The 18,260-nt window shown below is 38.1% G+C and overlaps 1 protein-coding gene across 2 annotated transcripts in view; it reads right to left on the bottom strand.

Moving 5' to 3' along the window:
- Ddr (discoidin domain-containing receptor 2) overlaps window positions 1-18,260 on the bottom strand; it is a 168,630-nt gene that overhangs the window by 73,463 nt on the left and 76,907 nt on the right. For both annotated transcript variants that reach the window (XR_016138987.1, XM_011643757.2), the window contains exon 3: window positions 1,719-1,964. Coding sequence is in view for 1 of the 2 variants with exons in the window: in XM_011643757.2 (XP_011642059.1) it covers window positions 1,719-1,899 (181 nt within the window). In the remaining variant the exon portion in view is untranslated. The remainder of the gene's footprint in view (window positions 1-1,718; window positions 1,965-18,260) is intronic.

Consider the following 18,260-nt stretch of genomic DNA (forward strand, 5'->3'; position numbering starts at 1 on the left):
CGTGACATAATTGACAGTCCGATTCACCAAAAGTTCAAATATATTCAATGTTATGATAATTATTAATTAATAATTAATATTTGTATAATGTTATTAATTATTCCAATTAAATATTAATTATTAATTAACATATGGAAATTAAATTAGTCAAAGAAATACACGATGCCGAGAATGGAAGAATTGTAAAATCTTTAAATATATCTAACAACAATTTAATATTCTATAAATATAAAAAGGTTATTTGTTACGAAGTCATATAAAAAATTTTCACCTAAGTTCACAACAACTGTTTCCAACAATTTTTCTTTCGATATTCTTTAAATATTATAATTTATACAACATTTATACATGTTAGATATTATAACTATATTATTTTAAAAACAACTTAAATAATATAAAAAATTTAATTACGAGTAAATGCTAGTTAATGCACTTTCTTTATAAATATTTTCTTTCAGCATAGCGTTGTCTTGCAAACAACAATTAATTTTGCATAAAAATATAACGAATGAGCGATAAACAACGAGAATCAGAAGCGCGACACGCCAGAACGAATCGGCACAATGAACAGCCTGCTCACTCGTCTGCATCTGAGCAGCTATTAGATAGTATTGTTAATTCATCGTGCGGCTGACATTTCATTTACGAGGGTACAATGCAGGTGTATATAAAAGGGTATGGCATGGTAGAAGGATATGGTATATGGTATTATTGCGTACGCGTTCCAGTGCCGCGGAAAGAGAAAAAAATTATTACGCACGGCAGCCTCGGCGATTGTCATGCCTCTTCCGCGCAACAAAAAAAAAATAGAATTTCATCCACAAATTTTCTTATCAATATGTATTTAATTTTTCCTTAAAATTTAACAATATACTACGAATCGCATAAACAATTAATCACATTATCGTATATTTTCCTAATAACAATTCCCGATAATAATTAATTAGTTATAGTATGTATATGCGAGCTATGATGGGATTTTGACATTTCTTTTTAATGTCACTTTCAGATTGAGAAAATAAAGCGAGAAAAAACTTTGACAGATTATGCTGTATAATATGATCAAGAATAACAAATATTCAGTCAATATAAAGTCAGAGAGTGAAATAAAACGAGAGAGTGAAAAATAATTGAGCAATCTTCCGATAATTAAAACTGATGATGCTGTAATTAATTTATAAATATATTACCGGCAGCAGTTAGTTTACTATGGAGTTTGATCTACTTAATATTTTCATCATGTAGTTTATTCCAGGAATGATGTAATTTTAATTAAACTAAAATTATTGCAACTATAAAATTTATATATGAAATTACCATATATCGTATATAACATTAAAAGTACTCTGTCGCGCTCTGAAAATTTTATATTAAAGAAGAATTTTTAATGTTACATATTTGAGGACTAGTTGCTCACAAATTAAATTTTACGTGAAAAATTGTTTCCAAAGAATCACAGATATGTGGAGACACATACTCATACTTGTTTCGAGGCTATCAGCATTTTAGTCTCGAGAAACTTGCGGTTCTCTCCACGGGATGCCTCGTATAAGATTTTCAATCGCAACCTCCTGACTTCGCGCGACGACGATGCGCTCTGGGACAATGGAGAAGATTGTAAAGAGAGGAAGTTGGAAGGGGTCAAAAGAGTGTCAGCACTTTTCGGAAGTCATAAAACTTGGATATGTGACGCGTACAGGAGTTCGAATTCGACTTACCTAGATCCGTGCAGCGACAACGCGGCAGGGACAATAGGACGAAGATGGCGATCAGAAGTCCTCGAAGTGGAGTTGGATCAGCGCTGGGACCAAGAACTGGCATGTTACTGGTGACCTGGGCCGTCGGCACGCCGATAACTTGCTCCTCCTCATCACTAACTATCCCCTGTCCTGACCGCATCGGTCATCAAGCACGTTCCTAGCATCGTGATGGTCGCAAGGTGGTTACAACCTCGTGTCGATGTCCTAAGCACAGAGTAATCCATGTTAGTCGTCCGCAGACACCTCGAAAATGTTGTGGAATATGAACCGATGGTTAATGCGAGCGACGATACGGGGTTACGATAAAAATAATCATCAACGGTCATCTCGAGTACAATTTTCCTTACGTACGTTATTCATTTAATGTAATCGTAACATCCGATTGTCTCTCCCATTTCATTGATAAATTTATCTTATAGTTTGAGCAACGATTCTCCCTGAAAATGGTGTCGGTTGTTATCGCGAAAATGTATTGTAGGTAGAACGCTACAATGAAATTAACTGCCATAGTAAATTTACCGGCACAGAATAAAAATAACTTACTCTTACTGTTAAAAAAGTGTACTTTTATATGTATCTCTAAAAACATTTCTCAATGTAATAATCAAACATTCGCTTCTCTAATTAAAACAGATATCTTATTAAACAATATATACATAGTATCACGAATAAAATCAAAAATAAAATAGATGTTTCTTTTATGTCAGATTTAATTCAAATATCGCTGATCAAGATTTAACTAATAATGGAGCAAAATGAAATATGCAAATAAAATATTTATATTCCTGTCAACAAATCTGAATCGTTTTTTCGATGTAAGCTGATTACCGCTGGCACAATGTAACGGCCATATTTATGTAAATATCATTGCTAAAACTTGCATTTGTCGTGTAAAGCGAGACTCTTATCGTGCCGGCACGGCGGCGTAGACATTTGTTATCATTTTTGCAAATAGCGCTCTCCACCCGCCCCCTCGTCCGTCTTCATTTTACGTCGCGCGCAATCTGCATGATAAGAGGTCTATTTTGCACGACAAATCGGCTCCCTAAATATCGCGTCCGCGAAATAAAATCACTCACCATCGTCCGAGTGGCGCTTAGTTAAAAAGCGACCGTTATATTCAAGATTAATCACACTCGCCGTGCTGCAATTTCAACGGCTAATTCGTGTCACTCTTGTACACGGATTATGCAGTCATATGGGTCGCCGACGAATAGTGGAAACATTACTACGCCATGGGCTATGAAATTTTAATTGCTATTAGTGAATGCGATCGTTTTCGGGGAAGAGGTCGAGAGCGTCTACGGTACTGCTGCTGTTGTTGCTGCTGTTGCAATTGTATCCCGCTTGTATGTACCGCACGAGGATGGTACACATCCTATGGTATAAGTATGCATAGTTCCATATGCTGCAATTGCAACTGTAACACCACACGGATTTCGCGTCACGCCTCATACATTATTCACACCTCGCCGGAGGTGAAATTATTTTTCCCCCTAGCGTTAGTATTATTAATTTTAGGCGTTAGTCCAACGTGAAACTCCAAATAACCGCTGTCGTCCGGTGCGTTTTGAGTGCATTCACGCAGCGCGTGATATAACGATTGCATTTCTCGATGGAAGCATCACCATCGTTCCTTCAAAGTCGCGCAACATAATGTATTCGACTGTCAAACTTTTCGACAACTCTATACATACATTTCTGCATTTTCAGTTTCAATCTGCATTTTCAGTTGATATTTTCACTGATCTTTATCTCAACATTTTCATACTGCATTATTCAATGCACTATTGACCTTTTGATATAAAAAAAATATTTTATCACCTGTCAAGTGATAATTCCACAACATTGTTTTATTATTTATTTTTTTATTATTCTGTTATTGTTGGAAGATTCACTTTCATTTTATACATTGTGAAGATTTAATGCAATATATAAAAATATCTTACAACTGTGTGCATAATCGCATTATATAATTGTGGAGTATTATTGTATCATTATAATAACAAATTATAATATAATTATATTACTATTAAATAGTTGTTTTAGCAAAATGTCTCTTATTATTGAATCATAAATAATATACTGACACATTTCGATCGTAAGGACTCTGTATGCTTTTTCCGCCACGTCTAAGATATAGGCGTAGAATACGAACGAGGCCCTAAAGCCGTCAGAAACAAGTGTTGCGCACAGTATTGAAGTTGTAAGATACGGCAATACGTATGCACCAAAACCTATAATGGAACTCCAGATAGGTTGCTTTGAATACTCGATGGAGCTCGAGAAAGCTATCGGGTATGCTGTACCTTTCAGTAAAATCAAGCAAAACTCAACGAGTACGCGTATTACGCGAAATGGGTAAAGCTCTGACTGAAGTTACACAAGCAAGATAATGGAAACGTGCTTTACACCGGGGGATGGTCACCAATGTTGAAAAACGAGTAGTCTCTCGGCACGTGGGGTCGTTAATGCTCCTCGCGTACAATACCTTTTTTTTTAGATAAAATACATCCAGAATCACTGAGCTCTCGTCGAGCATCCACCGCCGAAGAGGCATGCCTCGCCTCGCTAATTATTTATAATTATCGATCACTAACGAGCGGTGTCCAGGAGAGATCGCATTACGTTCGCCCCGAAGCCAACGGCTTCGCAACAACGTCTGTTTTGCTCTCTCGCTCGTGGTGCTATTACAGCACGGTTGCGTGATTTTATAAAATTTGTCTAAGGGGAGAAATAAAGAAAATTAGAAGGGTGGACGACCATATACGGCGCATTTACGGCCAATCACGCCGATGTGACGTAAGATGGAAAATTCTCTATATAATGTGTTACGCGAGTATTACGATGAGATTGAGATTCATTCACGGTGGAAAATTATATATTAAAGTTGATATTAAAGTTTCATCTCGAATTATGTCTGGTAATGTACGCGACATGATCTATATATAGCGATACCGCGACAATAATTTACATTTCAAGTATCTCCTTAATACGATTTGACGAGCTGTGGATATAAAACGAATATTTCTCTCTAGACACATCTTTTCTTCCAAGTTTCAACTTCTTTAAATCTGTATACTGAATTACGATGTAAAAATAAATATTCTCAAAAATTATCGTACGTATAAAAGTTTCTCGAGTATTATCAAAATTTTATTATTATTAAATTATATTATGGTAAAGTGGAGCATTAACGTAAACATATTAGTCACACATTGTTTTATTCAGACAGACTATGCTCTGTTAAAAAGTGCGCGAAATCGATTGATGAATAAATATCAAAGGTGACTAGTTGAAACAGTAACTTTGTTTCCGCTAATCGTGATAAACGTTTTCAGCAGTTAAAATCTTAAAAATTCCCGCTTCATAGGTCACTACCTTGGTTCCCTTTTCTTGTAACGGACGAGCCAGACGGTAGCTGAAGGAAGGAACAAGCGAGAGATTGAACGAGGGTTGGGATCTGCGAAGTGAAGGAGGGAGCGCTCGGTCTTTTGTGTGCATTCGATAGCCCGTGCAAAACAAACAAGCCTACGAGACACAAAACAGGATCCACGATGCAGAAGCGAGTCCCGCTTGTCCAATGGACGTTCCTCCTTTTCTTCACGGAATACCGAGCACCGTCATTACCTCGTATATATATATACGGATAGCTCCACGCTTCTCCTTCGCTGAGTGAAAGAGGGAAGCGACGGTGGGGAAACACGGGAGCACAGGAGGACGGGGTAAACGGTAGGATTTTGCGATGCAAATTTCATTCCTCCCTCTTCCCTCCGGCACCGTGCTCGCCCGACCTTCCTAGTCAGCCCTTTCCACCTATCTCCATTCTTTTATTTCCCACTTCTAGTTTTCTTTATCTACGACCGCCTGCGCCCCTCTTTTTAAAATCATCTCGCGGGAGTCCTCTCTCTCTCTCTCTCTCGTGTCGTCGAGCACCCCGACAGAATTATCGCGATCGCCTCGCTCGGACGGACACGCTTTTTCGCGGTTCGTCGCGATTTTCACGAGGGAAAAGCTCGGCAAGCGGGGATGGCCTAGAGGACTTGTCGCGGATGCGGTAGTCGGAGGAGCCGGGGAGGAGCTGACGGTGCTGAAAGAAACGGAGGTGGGGAAGCGTCGGCGGAATTAATTAATTCTGACAGACTGCTATCCAACCCGTCCTTTTAAAACGACAACGCGTCGTCACGTCCGTCTTTGATGAAGGAAGAGATCTCCACGTCCCTGGAATGGAAAAGAATCAAGCCGGTTACTCGATGCGTTGATTCAATTTGATCAATTTCAATTGAACAAACTCGACGACTCAATAAAAATAATTAAAAATGACAAGTAGGACGACGCCTTTTTAAAGCTGAAGTTAAAGCTTGGAGAGAAAATAGAGCGGTCCCGCGTAAAGATTGAAAGCAGAGTTTTCAACTTTTCACGGTTACTGAAGTAATTCATCAATCCCACTGTATGCGCTTCGTGAGAAGCTTAGTTGACCGACGTATCGATGTATCATATATCTCGCAAGACAGCGACGTTCCCATGTGACTTTTACTCAGATAGTTTGAAACTAATTTGAAAGCGTCCAACTCACAACATCCTTTTATCTACTTTTTATATTAGTATTAACCGTTATTCTTATCAATTTTCAAACCTGCGGACTTTCATAAAAACTGTGAGTCTGAGATAATGAAGAAGTTAATTAACTTCTGTAAACTTTTAAAAAATATAAAAAAGAATGTCCAAGACATAAAATTATTTTATTAATGTGGAACAGGCGTCCTCGTATCCACTTGAGAAAAATCGCTTAGGTTTTTCTCATAAATGCCACGCGTTATTCATTTTGAGTTTATCTATCATAACAAGTAGCAACACAAATTAATGTAATCCTCGTTAACGACCGCAGAAACGACGCCAGACATTAAACTCATTGCTCTTAGGGGTCACAGCTAATCCATACTGAATTAGCTGCAAGAGAAAAAGAGCGGATAAGGAACACCGCTCCTCTCAAGAGAGAGAGAAGAGCGTACGGGGAAGAAAAAGTGTAATTTTGTGAAATTTAAAAGTCCACTGAGTCCGCTCGTTGTTAAGCAAGGGTTTAGCGATTCTTCCGAGGGGATAAAAAGTGTATATAAGTGCGATGGGAATAAGAGCGTACACCTAGCTGTGCTTACTTCGCTCCGCAGAATCTGGTTCGATTCGCAGAGCTCCCTCGATAATGCAAGCATCGTTGCTCGTCTCGATGGAGACGATTCAGGTGAGGCTTCGCTTGGAATTATTCGGTTTGTACCAATTTCGAGCCCATCTCGTCTTCCCTCCGCATCTCCCCTCTTCGACTACTACCACTTGCGCCGCTGCCGCTTCTACTTCTATTCCATCCACCCTACCTACTCGCTGAGCCAGTTCTATGTAGCCGAACAATCGTACCGTCTCCTCAGGAGGAGCCGAAGGATTTGGGAAAACATGGTTATCGGATCGAACAGCGCCACTTTCTGCTACCGGCAGAAAATCTCGCGGGAACCTAAAAGCTGACGTTTACACCTCAAAGAGAAAACTGAGGGGATTCCTTCTCAGAGCGGAAAGATCCGATTTAAAATTTCGATCCGCGTTAGCCACGCACGCTATGTTTATATAATTAAAAATCATTTACATACACGTAGCGTGCATAAGTTTAAAACATTATGCGAAACAGCACAAAAATAATAGACGCAAAAAAATATACGTAAAAGTATAGGTAAAAGACTATGTAACTTTATAATCTGAGCTAAACATCGATGTTCTATAGTAAATTAATATATAAAGAACTTTTTCGATGTTATTGCATCGTTGAAGCGAGAGAATTTGGTGTTTTCAAGACGTCGACATTTGTGAGGCCGGAGACTGGAGAAGTTGAAACTATCGCTACTGTCAAGTTAAGTACGCCACTTATCGCCACTCGTCGCGGCTCTTGGAAACTATGAAGCTTTCGAAAGCTTTCTGCTCGAAGAAGAATTTCGCATGCAACGGCATAGCCGATATTGAACGCGCCATTCTCGTAAAACTTGCTCGGATTTTGTTGTAGAGGTAAAAGAACGATATCGCTGGTATTAGAAATTTTCATGGAGTCAAATAAAATCCGTAGCAATCACAAAAAAGAACAAATAAAACAATACTTGTGAAAAGTCAGTTATTATAAATAATTGTTTATCATGTTACGATAAATGTATTTTACGATAATGTATTTATTATTTACGTTTATGTAATAATTTAATAAATTTTTAAGTCAATAATTTAAATTTAGCAAGATGATATTTGGAATTACAGCTTAAATCACAAGAATAAAAGTTTAATATTCTGATGAAGTAAAAAAAATCGCATGCAGCGCCGCTGAATATAAAAGAAAGCGCTTCTTAGTACAGACATTTACATTGTTTCATAATGCATCATATTTTTATGCAATCTCTTCGATAAAATGGTTATTACTCTTTAAAGTAACTATTCTATGTTTATCATTTAATTGTAAGACATTTCTTTTCTTTTAAAATTGCTCTTTGCTGCAATTACTTACAGACGACAGTCAAGTACATCTTTTTCCTCTTAAAATGAAACTGCGTCTGAGTATATTTCAACCGAAAAAAAGGTTAATTATTTTATAACACGAAAAGGGAGAATGATAATAAATTGTCATATATAAAAGATACTCCTTTTAACTGGGAATGGCACAAAAACTTTAATAAGAATTCACAGTGAAATCTTCCGTATTGAATTTCAAATATGATGAAACCATATCAAAGAAATATTCGCATTTTAGTATCTCGATATCGCCTAATTGTAAAATATTACGCAGAAAAAAAGGAGGAGGAATTCAATTTTAATTCCTATTCCCAACGGAAGATATACATCGATGAAACGAATATTTGAAAGACTTTTGAGCATGTTAATGATCGGTATTCACTCTGTTTGGGCAGACGCGTTGGATTTCCGTCAATCAACGTGGCAATTAGCAGGATTCACTGAACGTGCTTACTCAGTAATCGGCTGACACTATCTACCTGCACAATATCAACAAAATTATACAGCACTTAATAGAAAAGAGTCTAAGCAAGTCTACATAATTTATATACCGTTGTAGATATTTACCATACACAGTAGTTTTCAAAGATCCTTATCATATCTCAGAAGTTGAATTAATAAAATATATAACATTTAAATAAAGAACGAAATAAAAGAAACACGATATGTGTATACTTAATCGATTAGTCTCGATCTGTCTCCAGAGATTTATTGCATTTTTAGTTGTAGATATTATTACAAACATTTGCATAAAAGTACGAGCGAAGAATGAAACTGCATTCCGATATGTCCCAGTTCGAATCAAGGTTTACCTTTAGCCGTGGGCTTTATTGTTATCTCACGGAACAGGAAAGTAGCCGTACAGAGACCTCTCTCTCCGTATTTTGCCTAGAGCGTCAAAATATCTGGGTTTAGCGGCCGTCCTTTGTGTATACTCTGCACGCTACTGATATCTGCACATTGTATGCTATAAAGCACTCGCGAATTCACGATATTTTAAATTGCTAGTTGTTTGATAACTACTATCTAAACGAGTTCGGACTAAAGCGTCAGATAGGAAATATTTCAATGTCTTCCAATGTTATTCAATGAATCGCCCCATTGTTTGAGAAAACGATAGCGTTGCAATTGTACTTAAGTGACGCGGAAGCATTATCTTAAATCTATTTTCAAGGATTAAAATTTTTGCTTCGTATACTTGTACATTTATAAAAAAATGTATTAATAAAAATCCGTAGATTATTCGCGATACAAATCGTGTATCATTATTAATAGGATTAAAAGATATGAAAATTTAAAAAATAATATCAGATAATACAAATTGAATTTAAAAAAAAAAAAAAAACTAAGATTATGGAGAATTTTATATATTTCTATTCAGGAATTTTATATATTCCTATTCAGGAATTTTTATTATCACTCTTTCTCATCTTTCAATTACAATGATAAAGAGAAAACGCTCTTTTTGGAGATTGTGCATTTCGAGAATAAAACCGGAAAATGTATCTTGCATTCATATGTTGTCGTAAAGGATAAGCACATTTTCGCGGCGAGAAATATCACTTGTTGGAAAGACAATGAACGATAACTCGTGAAACCTGACGTCCGAACATCTCCATCGCTAAGCCTCGCAGTGCGACAATAGGGCGCATTTGACGCACCTTGTCCTTTGGTAAATAGCACAATCCGAGGACACCTCGTTTTGATATTTAAACGTTGTCCGCTGGTCTATGCTCTCCATACGAGCACGCACACTTTGATTGAGGTATTCATGGCAACCATGAAAAGCGACCCCGGGACATTTGCTCGTGGATTTCCTCGCCGTGCCGCTTTCGTGGAGAATAGCAACGCGCGGAACAATAAACGCCGACCAGGTGGAGGAAATATTTTAACACGGCATTCTGCCAACAAAGTGAGCAATTATCCACCTTTTAGAAACGCGCCGGCGTGATTTCATGCTTGAAATTGCTTATATGCGCTTATACTTGAATATTTTTTTTTAATCGATGTATTATTGACAATTAGTTTCTGATACCAAATAAACCGTAATATAACAGGAAACTCTGGAAAACATTTCTGTACGTATATAGGTTATATATTTTTACAGAAAAATATTTTCATTCCGAACAAAAGTTGTTACACAAAACGAGGAATTTATCCATCGATTAGTGAAGTTACTATTTATTAAAATAACAGTATGATATTTCGGTATTGTTTAGAAACAAATAATGCAACGGTAGTAGAATGTTATTTCAATAATAAATAATTGCGAATAACAACTGTGCACAATAGTTCATGGGTAAAATGCACTCTGCCGGTAACGTTAGAGTGATTATGGGAAATCATACGTTAAGCTCGGTTTGACGTTATTTGTTTCAGTTTGATTTAGAATCACGACGTAAGGATGATCGATAAAGCTGGGGGTCTTCTAGAAGAGCGTATTCATCGCCGGGGAAATGCAAGATACAGCGCCTCATGGAAGTCAAGGAAGCGTAAGGAGCTAACTTAGAGAATGGAAGGCTCTTCAAGGAGTAGACCATGGGTAGTAGAAGGAGATTGTCGGGAGCGGGGGTCTCTCGGAATAATCTCTTTAAGAGCTCCGGTATTGAAGCGCAGTTTGAACGGAAGTCTCCTACTCGACCGCAGCAACCCCTTCTCGATGGTTGTCGCGATGGTTTCACGAGCGTTCATAATCGACATAGTCCTAGTTTATATGCGGTCATCGAAATACGCGACGATACTAAATACCGTCGTAAAATAACTTCCCTCTCAAATATTAACAAGCTAGTTGCGCGATCCGATCAACGTATATCTCATAGTGATTACCTACTTTGTTATTTTAATGACGTAAGTATCGTGTTATCCGACGACAGCGCGTCCGTGCGCCGAGCTGAGAATTAATTATGATGGATTATCTAATTAGTTACAAGGAGAAAAATGTTTTATTAATCGCCCTTTTTAAAAACGACGGCGCGGCGTACGCGCGCGGATTCTTATCGGCGGCGACCTCATTCCGGGTTAATTGCGTGAAAAGTACACCCGGTACATTGTGTGCAGGGGCGACTTGGAACAGCGGCAGCCATCCGGCGTAATTTGGTGGATGATGGGCCTATTAAGAGCCCGCTGAAATGTTGCGCCATTCTGGACAATATATATCCGCTTCCGTTTTACCCTGTCATCGCTATATTTCGTTCGCTTGGTGACATATCTTACATCGCAGCTCATTAATTTAACCGCGCATTTTTCATGACGGTGAACTTAACGAGGGAAATGCGTTAACAATGTTTCAGCGCATTAAAAAATGTTGACGTTAGCTCGTGTCAGGAACGTCCAACAGTGGAATGATCGCGCGTTTTCTTGGGCGCGAATGCAAAAAACGGAAAGAATCCGGGGATTTTATACCTTAATCGTAACGTTTCTTGGAATACGTTGCAATTCTATTACGTACTTGCTAGCAGTGAAAATGGCGCTTTATGACGACAGTCTGGAAACTTCGGTAACATCCGCGAGGCGACACAACTCACCCTATAAAGTCGACTTTATGGGAAAACTAGCGGTCTTTTCCTGCCGGTACATTTCTTTTCCGCGACAAAGAAGTTCCGCGGCAACTTTAAGGCTTGTAAAAAATCGTTTTGTTTATCGCAGCCGGTGGGCAAATCACTCCCGAAAACGGGCTACGGTCGATTAATGAAGGTTTACAAGGGCTGCAAAACGTTTTACGTTGTGTTATGCCGATAGTGATCGCATGTACCTCGTCGCAATCTTGTTTTTCTGCGTTTTTATCAGCACGAGAGGCAGACGAGAGGGCCGTACTTAAATTTATTTTAAAAGCAACGCGAGGTACTTCGTAGCGTGACCTCAATCTGGGACTAGTTATCAACACAGATCTCCACGGAGAATTGATTTCGTTAAAGGAGGAGGAATGCTATTACTATTACTGGAACTTTAGCATTGTGAACGGCTGGAAAATCGAAGACGAGTTTCGAAAAGTCAACACGCGATAGCGCGAATTAAAATTTGCTTTCTCAGATAATTCAGAAACTCCACGCCTCTCGGACACCCCTCTTTCTCTTCTGTTGTCCTCTATTCTTTAGCAAATCTCTCTCTCTCTCTCTCTCTCTCTCTCTCTCTCTCTCTATCGCATTTGTTTCCGAGTCTTTCGAATGGATCCGACCAGTTACCAACGTTCAATTTGACTTCGGAACTTTTCGCGGATGGTATTCCGCATTCCTTTTATTCGGGAAACTCGCGAAACTTGAATGGCATAGGATAGACAACGGTTTGCGGTTAGAGTGAGATGAGTTGAAGCGCCGGAAGATGAATAACGTGCGAGAAGGAACGACAAATAATATGAGAGACGGGCGGATAGCGTAAGAAAGACCGAGGGACGGTGTGAGTAGGAACAGCCTCGCAAGGACGGCTAAACGACACTTCATACATGAGAGATTATCGCGTCTGGCGGGCGCTGATACCAGGGATGTTTCATCCCTCGTTCTCCGCTATCCCTTAACTCTTCTTAGCGCGCCACCACGACCGCATCCTCTCTCATCTTCAGCCCCATCATGCCAGGTTCATTACTCACATGCAAATAACGGACATTCCCGCGACTGAGAATTTCCTGTTTATACGTGCCGCCGCCATGTCTTTTAAAAGTATCCCCCTTTCTAACGTTGGAGCACTTCCCTCTGGTTGTCCTTTCTCTCTCGATCGACCCTCGTGCGTTCTCGTTTCTTTTTTATTGAGGAAAAACGGAGACTCTTAACAAGGAGAACGGGAATGAGCGTTATTAGATTTTCAATATTTATGAAGCGCGCTATGCCACGCGGTACCTCCGAGGGAAATACAATAATCGTTTCCGGAACGACGAAGTTCGCGGGTTTGTAAAATCTAGTTACGCGGTCCCGAGCGTAAGTTAGATTAAATTAAATAAGACCGGCGAGAGCGGTGCCACGAATCAACCGCGAGCGCTTCCTCTCTTTCTCTGTCTCGCGCGCGCGCGCGCGCGCGCGCGCAGAACTTCCATTCCGTAGAGATCGAAAGTTACGCGAGTCGAAAGCCCGTCGGGACATTCTTTGTGCCGAGATTCAGGTATATCGTATAACCGTCGGCGTTAGAGTCGATTCTCTTTCCACGCCGTCTTTTCCTCGAGTTGCCTCAACGGTCATGAAGAAAGAGTGGTTTTGGCGGCGAAGAAAGAGGGAAAATTCAGCCACGCCGATCTTATGACGGTCGCATTAACCGGTCGGGACCGGAATGCGAGTCACGTAAGAGCGGGAGCGAAATTCGTCGTTTAGCTTTCGTCGACGCAGCCCTGTCACCTCGTACGTACAAGCGGCGAGAGGAGGCGAATGTAGAGAGAAAAAAAATGGGAGAAATGAAGGAGAGAGAGAGGACGGTGGCGTAGCGGAAAAATAAAAAGAGCAGACATAGCGAGTGGTAAGAGACGGTACCGTGAAAGAGGGATGAAAGAGGAACAGGGGGAAGGGATGGGGGAGGAAGGGGGGTTTAGGCGAGACGTCGTGCACGGTACTGGTCTGGGAAGGCGAGATCTCTGTATTCGCAGCAGGAACCCGAACACTCGATAGTGTGCTTTAGAAAAATTCGTGACAGAACTGTTAAAGCGAACGGCGCACAATTTACGTTATTAAATCGGCGGAACGGCTCGAAGCACCGGACGAGTGCTGCCTATTCGATGTTATTCCGCGTTTAAGTTCTCCTTTCGATTTCGCATTTACCCTCCCCGCTTGCGCGTCCCCGCGACCACCACCGACCGTTTATACTTCAACCCCTTCGTCGCCGGCTAGGTGCTCCAGTCTAGCCGGCGACGTTCCTTGCTTTTCACGTACTTCGATAAGATTCTTCGAGGTTCCAACGCGGAGGCCATAAGGCAACCTGGATTTCCGCCGAAATTCAGGACTATCCGTCGGTGGTCACGTCCGTGCAACGGGACGAATTCGGAATTATTCTACCCAGTGACGGTTTTGCATCATCTACGTAGTGGATTATCGATACATTCACGCGAATATGAATTTTTACCACTTGGTACCTTTATTATTATTAGAAAAAGTATTTCATTATATACAGAATGACTCATATCTTTTTTGTACACTTTGAATTCATTACAAGTTATTACTCGAGTAAATTCTTTTACTGTTAAAGTTATATTAGTAATTATTTGTAAAAGATATATAATTAAATTACAACTAAAATTTTTGTACTGGTTGGCGAGGTATACATGTAATAATGTGTCGATTCGCGATATTTAATGGATATGTAATAAAATCATATTATATTAAACGTAATATATGTATCGAAATATTCTCATTTCTCGTTTGTAAACTTAATATTCTGCACAAGCCAATCATACCACAACAAAATATATCGCTATTACATTGATTGAAATTGGCATTTTTGGGAAAAAATATTCTCCCCATCGTTGCGAATGAGCTTAAATAAAAACTAAACAATTAAATAAACCAAAGAAATATTCCATTAGCGTCTATCGTTTCGCCATCCCGAGTATCCTCTCAGCGATATATTTCCGGTCAGAAAAATCTCTGTTTGCGAGTTTCCAACAAAACTATTTGCCACTGTCCCATTGTACCGCAAGTATATACAGATATATTTCAACGGTAAAAAAAATAGTTCATCGGTAATAAAAACAAAAAACGTTAGTAAGGCTGGATCGTCCCTATAAAATATGATAACGCTCAGAAGCCTTATAGTTTCCAGTGGATGTGCCGTTGCAAAAACGTCATAAATATGCAGTACAGCGATCCGATGCGTGACAGGTTTGTTCTCAGGAGGTGTTGGTCTCGATTTACTTTGCATAAACCAGTGTATAAGAATTGCTGCTTGACGTATCACATTACGTCATTTAGGCTTTTTATGACACTTGTGGACACTACCGTCTTAGCTATCATCAAACATAGAAGCATTGAAAGCATTATTTTACACAAATATTTTCGCGCAGTTTATTCCCAATTCCCAATATTTATTTATGTTTTTCGAAAAATACAATCGCAAAGTGATTGCATTAGAATCTATTTATGGCTAAGCCATCTTCTGCAAATTCACGACTTCCCAAAGATTTGAATGCAAAAGCAAAGCTGTTTTTTTTTTTAGAAACAGCAGATAAAAATTAAAAATAGTCAAAATTAATTTCAAATTATGTCTGATTGCCGACTTGAATATTTAGCTTTTTATATCTATTAAGATTCTTTCAAAACTGATATCTGATTGATATGTTTTTTACTTCTGTCTACTATGTTCGTTATATCTGTTAGGTGTCAAATGTCAATTAAGATTTATATTTTTGAATTGGTATACTAATTTCGTTTCAGTAATTTGATATGTAGCATCATGACAAGAACGGATAAATGATGTTAATTCAATTTGACTCGATACCATCCAAATAAATTTAATTGCAACAATAATTTCTGGAATTGCAATCGTGACCAAGTAGACCGTAACTTAGCGCATCCAATTATATATCAGCAAGAAGTATATTTTGTGCGCATTATTATGATACCTATTTTGCCACGATATTGCCGAGTACGTATGACGCGTTTACAATTTCCGCAAATAGTTAAACCGTTCAATGGTATTAAATGTGTTGCGTGCGCATAGCGTCACTACATTATACGGTACCTCATATATGTGCAAACATTTGGCAAAATCTATTTCATCACAGTTCACCGTATTAACCGCAAGCAAGCCCATGGATCGGTTATGGACACGACGCATAAAGCTCGGTATTATTATAATTTCGCACTCAAAAACAGCCGTTGAAAATCGATCGGAAAGCCGGATCAATATAGCGTACGTATGTGTGAAATACATAGGTCAAAACACGTAGAGAGACACGCCTGACTCACTATGGCTTCCTCACTACCCTCCGTTTCTTATTGTCAGTGTAAAGGGCGATTTCTCTCTGCGCGGCGCGCAAAACGACGTTACTCCGCATTCGGAGAATTTAAAATGAAGTCACGATTTCCTATATAGAATGCCGGGTATCTACTCGCGCGAAATACTTCGGGATAAAGGCGCGTAGCGGATAGCTCGTGCCGATATATAAGATCCGCGCGATCTCTACCTTCTCTACGGAACATTTTTACCAAAAATAAAAATAATATGCAACTGGGGTTATATGACGTATGATACGTCAGCGGTATTTTAAATAAATTGTCGCATTTGTTAAAAATATCGTAGATTGCGAGATTAGTAGATTTTAAAATGAAATAATAAAATAAATGTATCAATAAATTGAAAAAATATATCAATGATATGAAGTTTTAAAATAATATTTAAACAGTTATCACACGAATATATACAAAGTATTATCGTTACAAATAATATCTATTTTACTTGATCATAACCAATAATGTTGCAGCATAATAAATACGAAAAGTAGACGTATATTATTTTAAAAGTAAAAATAAAATTAAATATATATATATATATATATATATAAAATAATAATTCCATTTTTTAATTTTTAACATCGATTTCAACTTGTAATTTGGTCTTGTTCTTTAAAAGATGGTTAGAAGCTCAAAGCGCATAATAACAATAGCCCCATTTAATTTCCATGCGATTCAAAGCGGATGAAACGTAACTAAAAAGAAAATAAAAGGGATAAAACGTAACTAAAAAGAAAGTAAAGGATATACAAATTGCGAATTTCGTTGCTTACCCGCTTTCGACAATTTCGCGGCGCTGAAGACCAAAAGCTCGTTGAATCCTTTGACGCGAAACAATTCGGCGCTACACGGGAGAATATAATAGTTTAATGCGTAAAACTTATTCGAGTAGCCACTACGCGTACCAGCCAGATGGTAATTTTGGAATTATTATCGTTTATGTTATAACTTTAAAATATTTGTGTTGATTGTTGACCGACTACATATTTAAAAACAAACATGGACCAGTAAAAAATTTATTAAGCATAAAAAAAATTAAACAATTATTTTGATAAATAAATAATTATCCTTTGTCCAATGTTAAACAAAACCAAAATTAGTATAGTAATCTCTGTTGTTTAATTTTATTCCAACATGAAATTACAGTTATTTTATTAAATGCTTTTAACGTAAGAAATTATACTTTGAATTTAGAATGATATATTATGATAGAAGCATATAAAACATTAAGATAAAAAGCTATTATTTTACTAATAATGACTAAACGCCAATATTTTTCTCTCATGAATTATCTCTATTTCCCGATGTCTATATAAAAAATAATGCAATCAACTGAATTTTATCTTGAGTATTGTAAGTAAAAGAAACTAAAAAAAAAGTGAATTTAATTCGATACCCCTTAAAATAAAATCTGCCTATTTGAGAATTTAATTAATCGATTAACTATAGAATCTATTATAGAATCTATCTTATAATATAATATGTTAACAGAACCAATGATATGATTGGTATTGACCACACATTTACATCAAGATCATTAAGAACAGCTATGGCTACTATCACTAATACCAAGTGCATCTTCAATCTCAAAACAGAACGCGATCCTAGAAATTTCGTGACTTTATAAAATTAACAGAGCAATTTTACTAATATATACGATTTCTCTAATATAATTGCAGACGGCTATTCTCGAATTTGCCAAAAAAGTAACGCTGAGTTTTTAATCATGGCTTATTTCGGCCAATGATCGCCAGAAGAAAATGAAGATTCGAATTGACGCTAAATCGATAGTTATCCTCCCTTCCAAAAGAGATGCGCTTCGCCACTAATATCGTGGTCATTCCTCGTAAGATTAACGATTTGGTTCTCTCTATCTGACATATTTCTTGACAAGATTATTAAAATTCATTTTGATGCGATAATGGTTTTTTTTCTCTTTCATTTCTGTCTCCTATTCAACAACTAAATTCCGCTGCAAATATCGCAGCTTTGTTGTAGTTCCGCGTGGTGAGGGGTGTCCAAATTATATAATTAATACACAAAT

The sequence above is a fragment of the Pogonomyrmex barbatus genome, unplaced genomic scaffold, assembly GCF_055798465.1.
Source record: "Pogonomyrmex barbatus isolate J1 unplaced genomic scaffold, ASM5579846v1 scaffold2, whole genome shotgun sequence".
NCBI lineage: Eukaryota > Metazoa > Arthropoda > Insecta > Hymenoptera > Formicidae > Pogonomyrmex > Pogonomyrmex barbatus.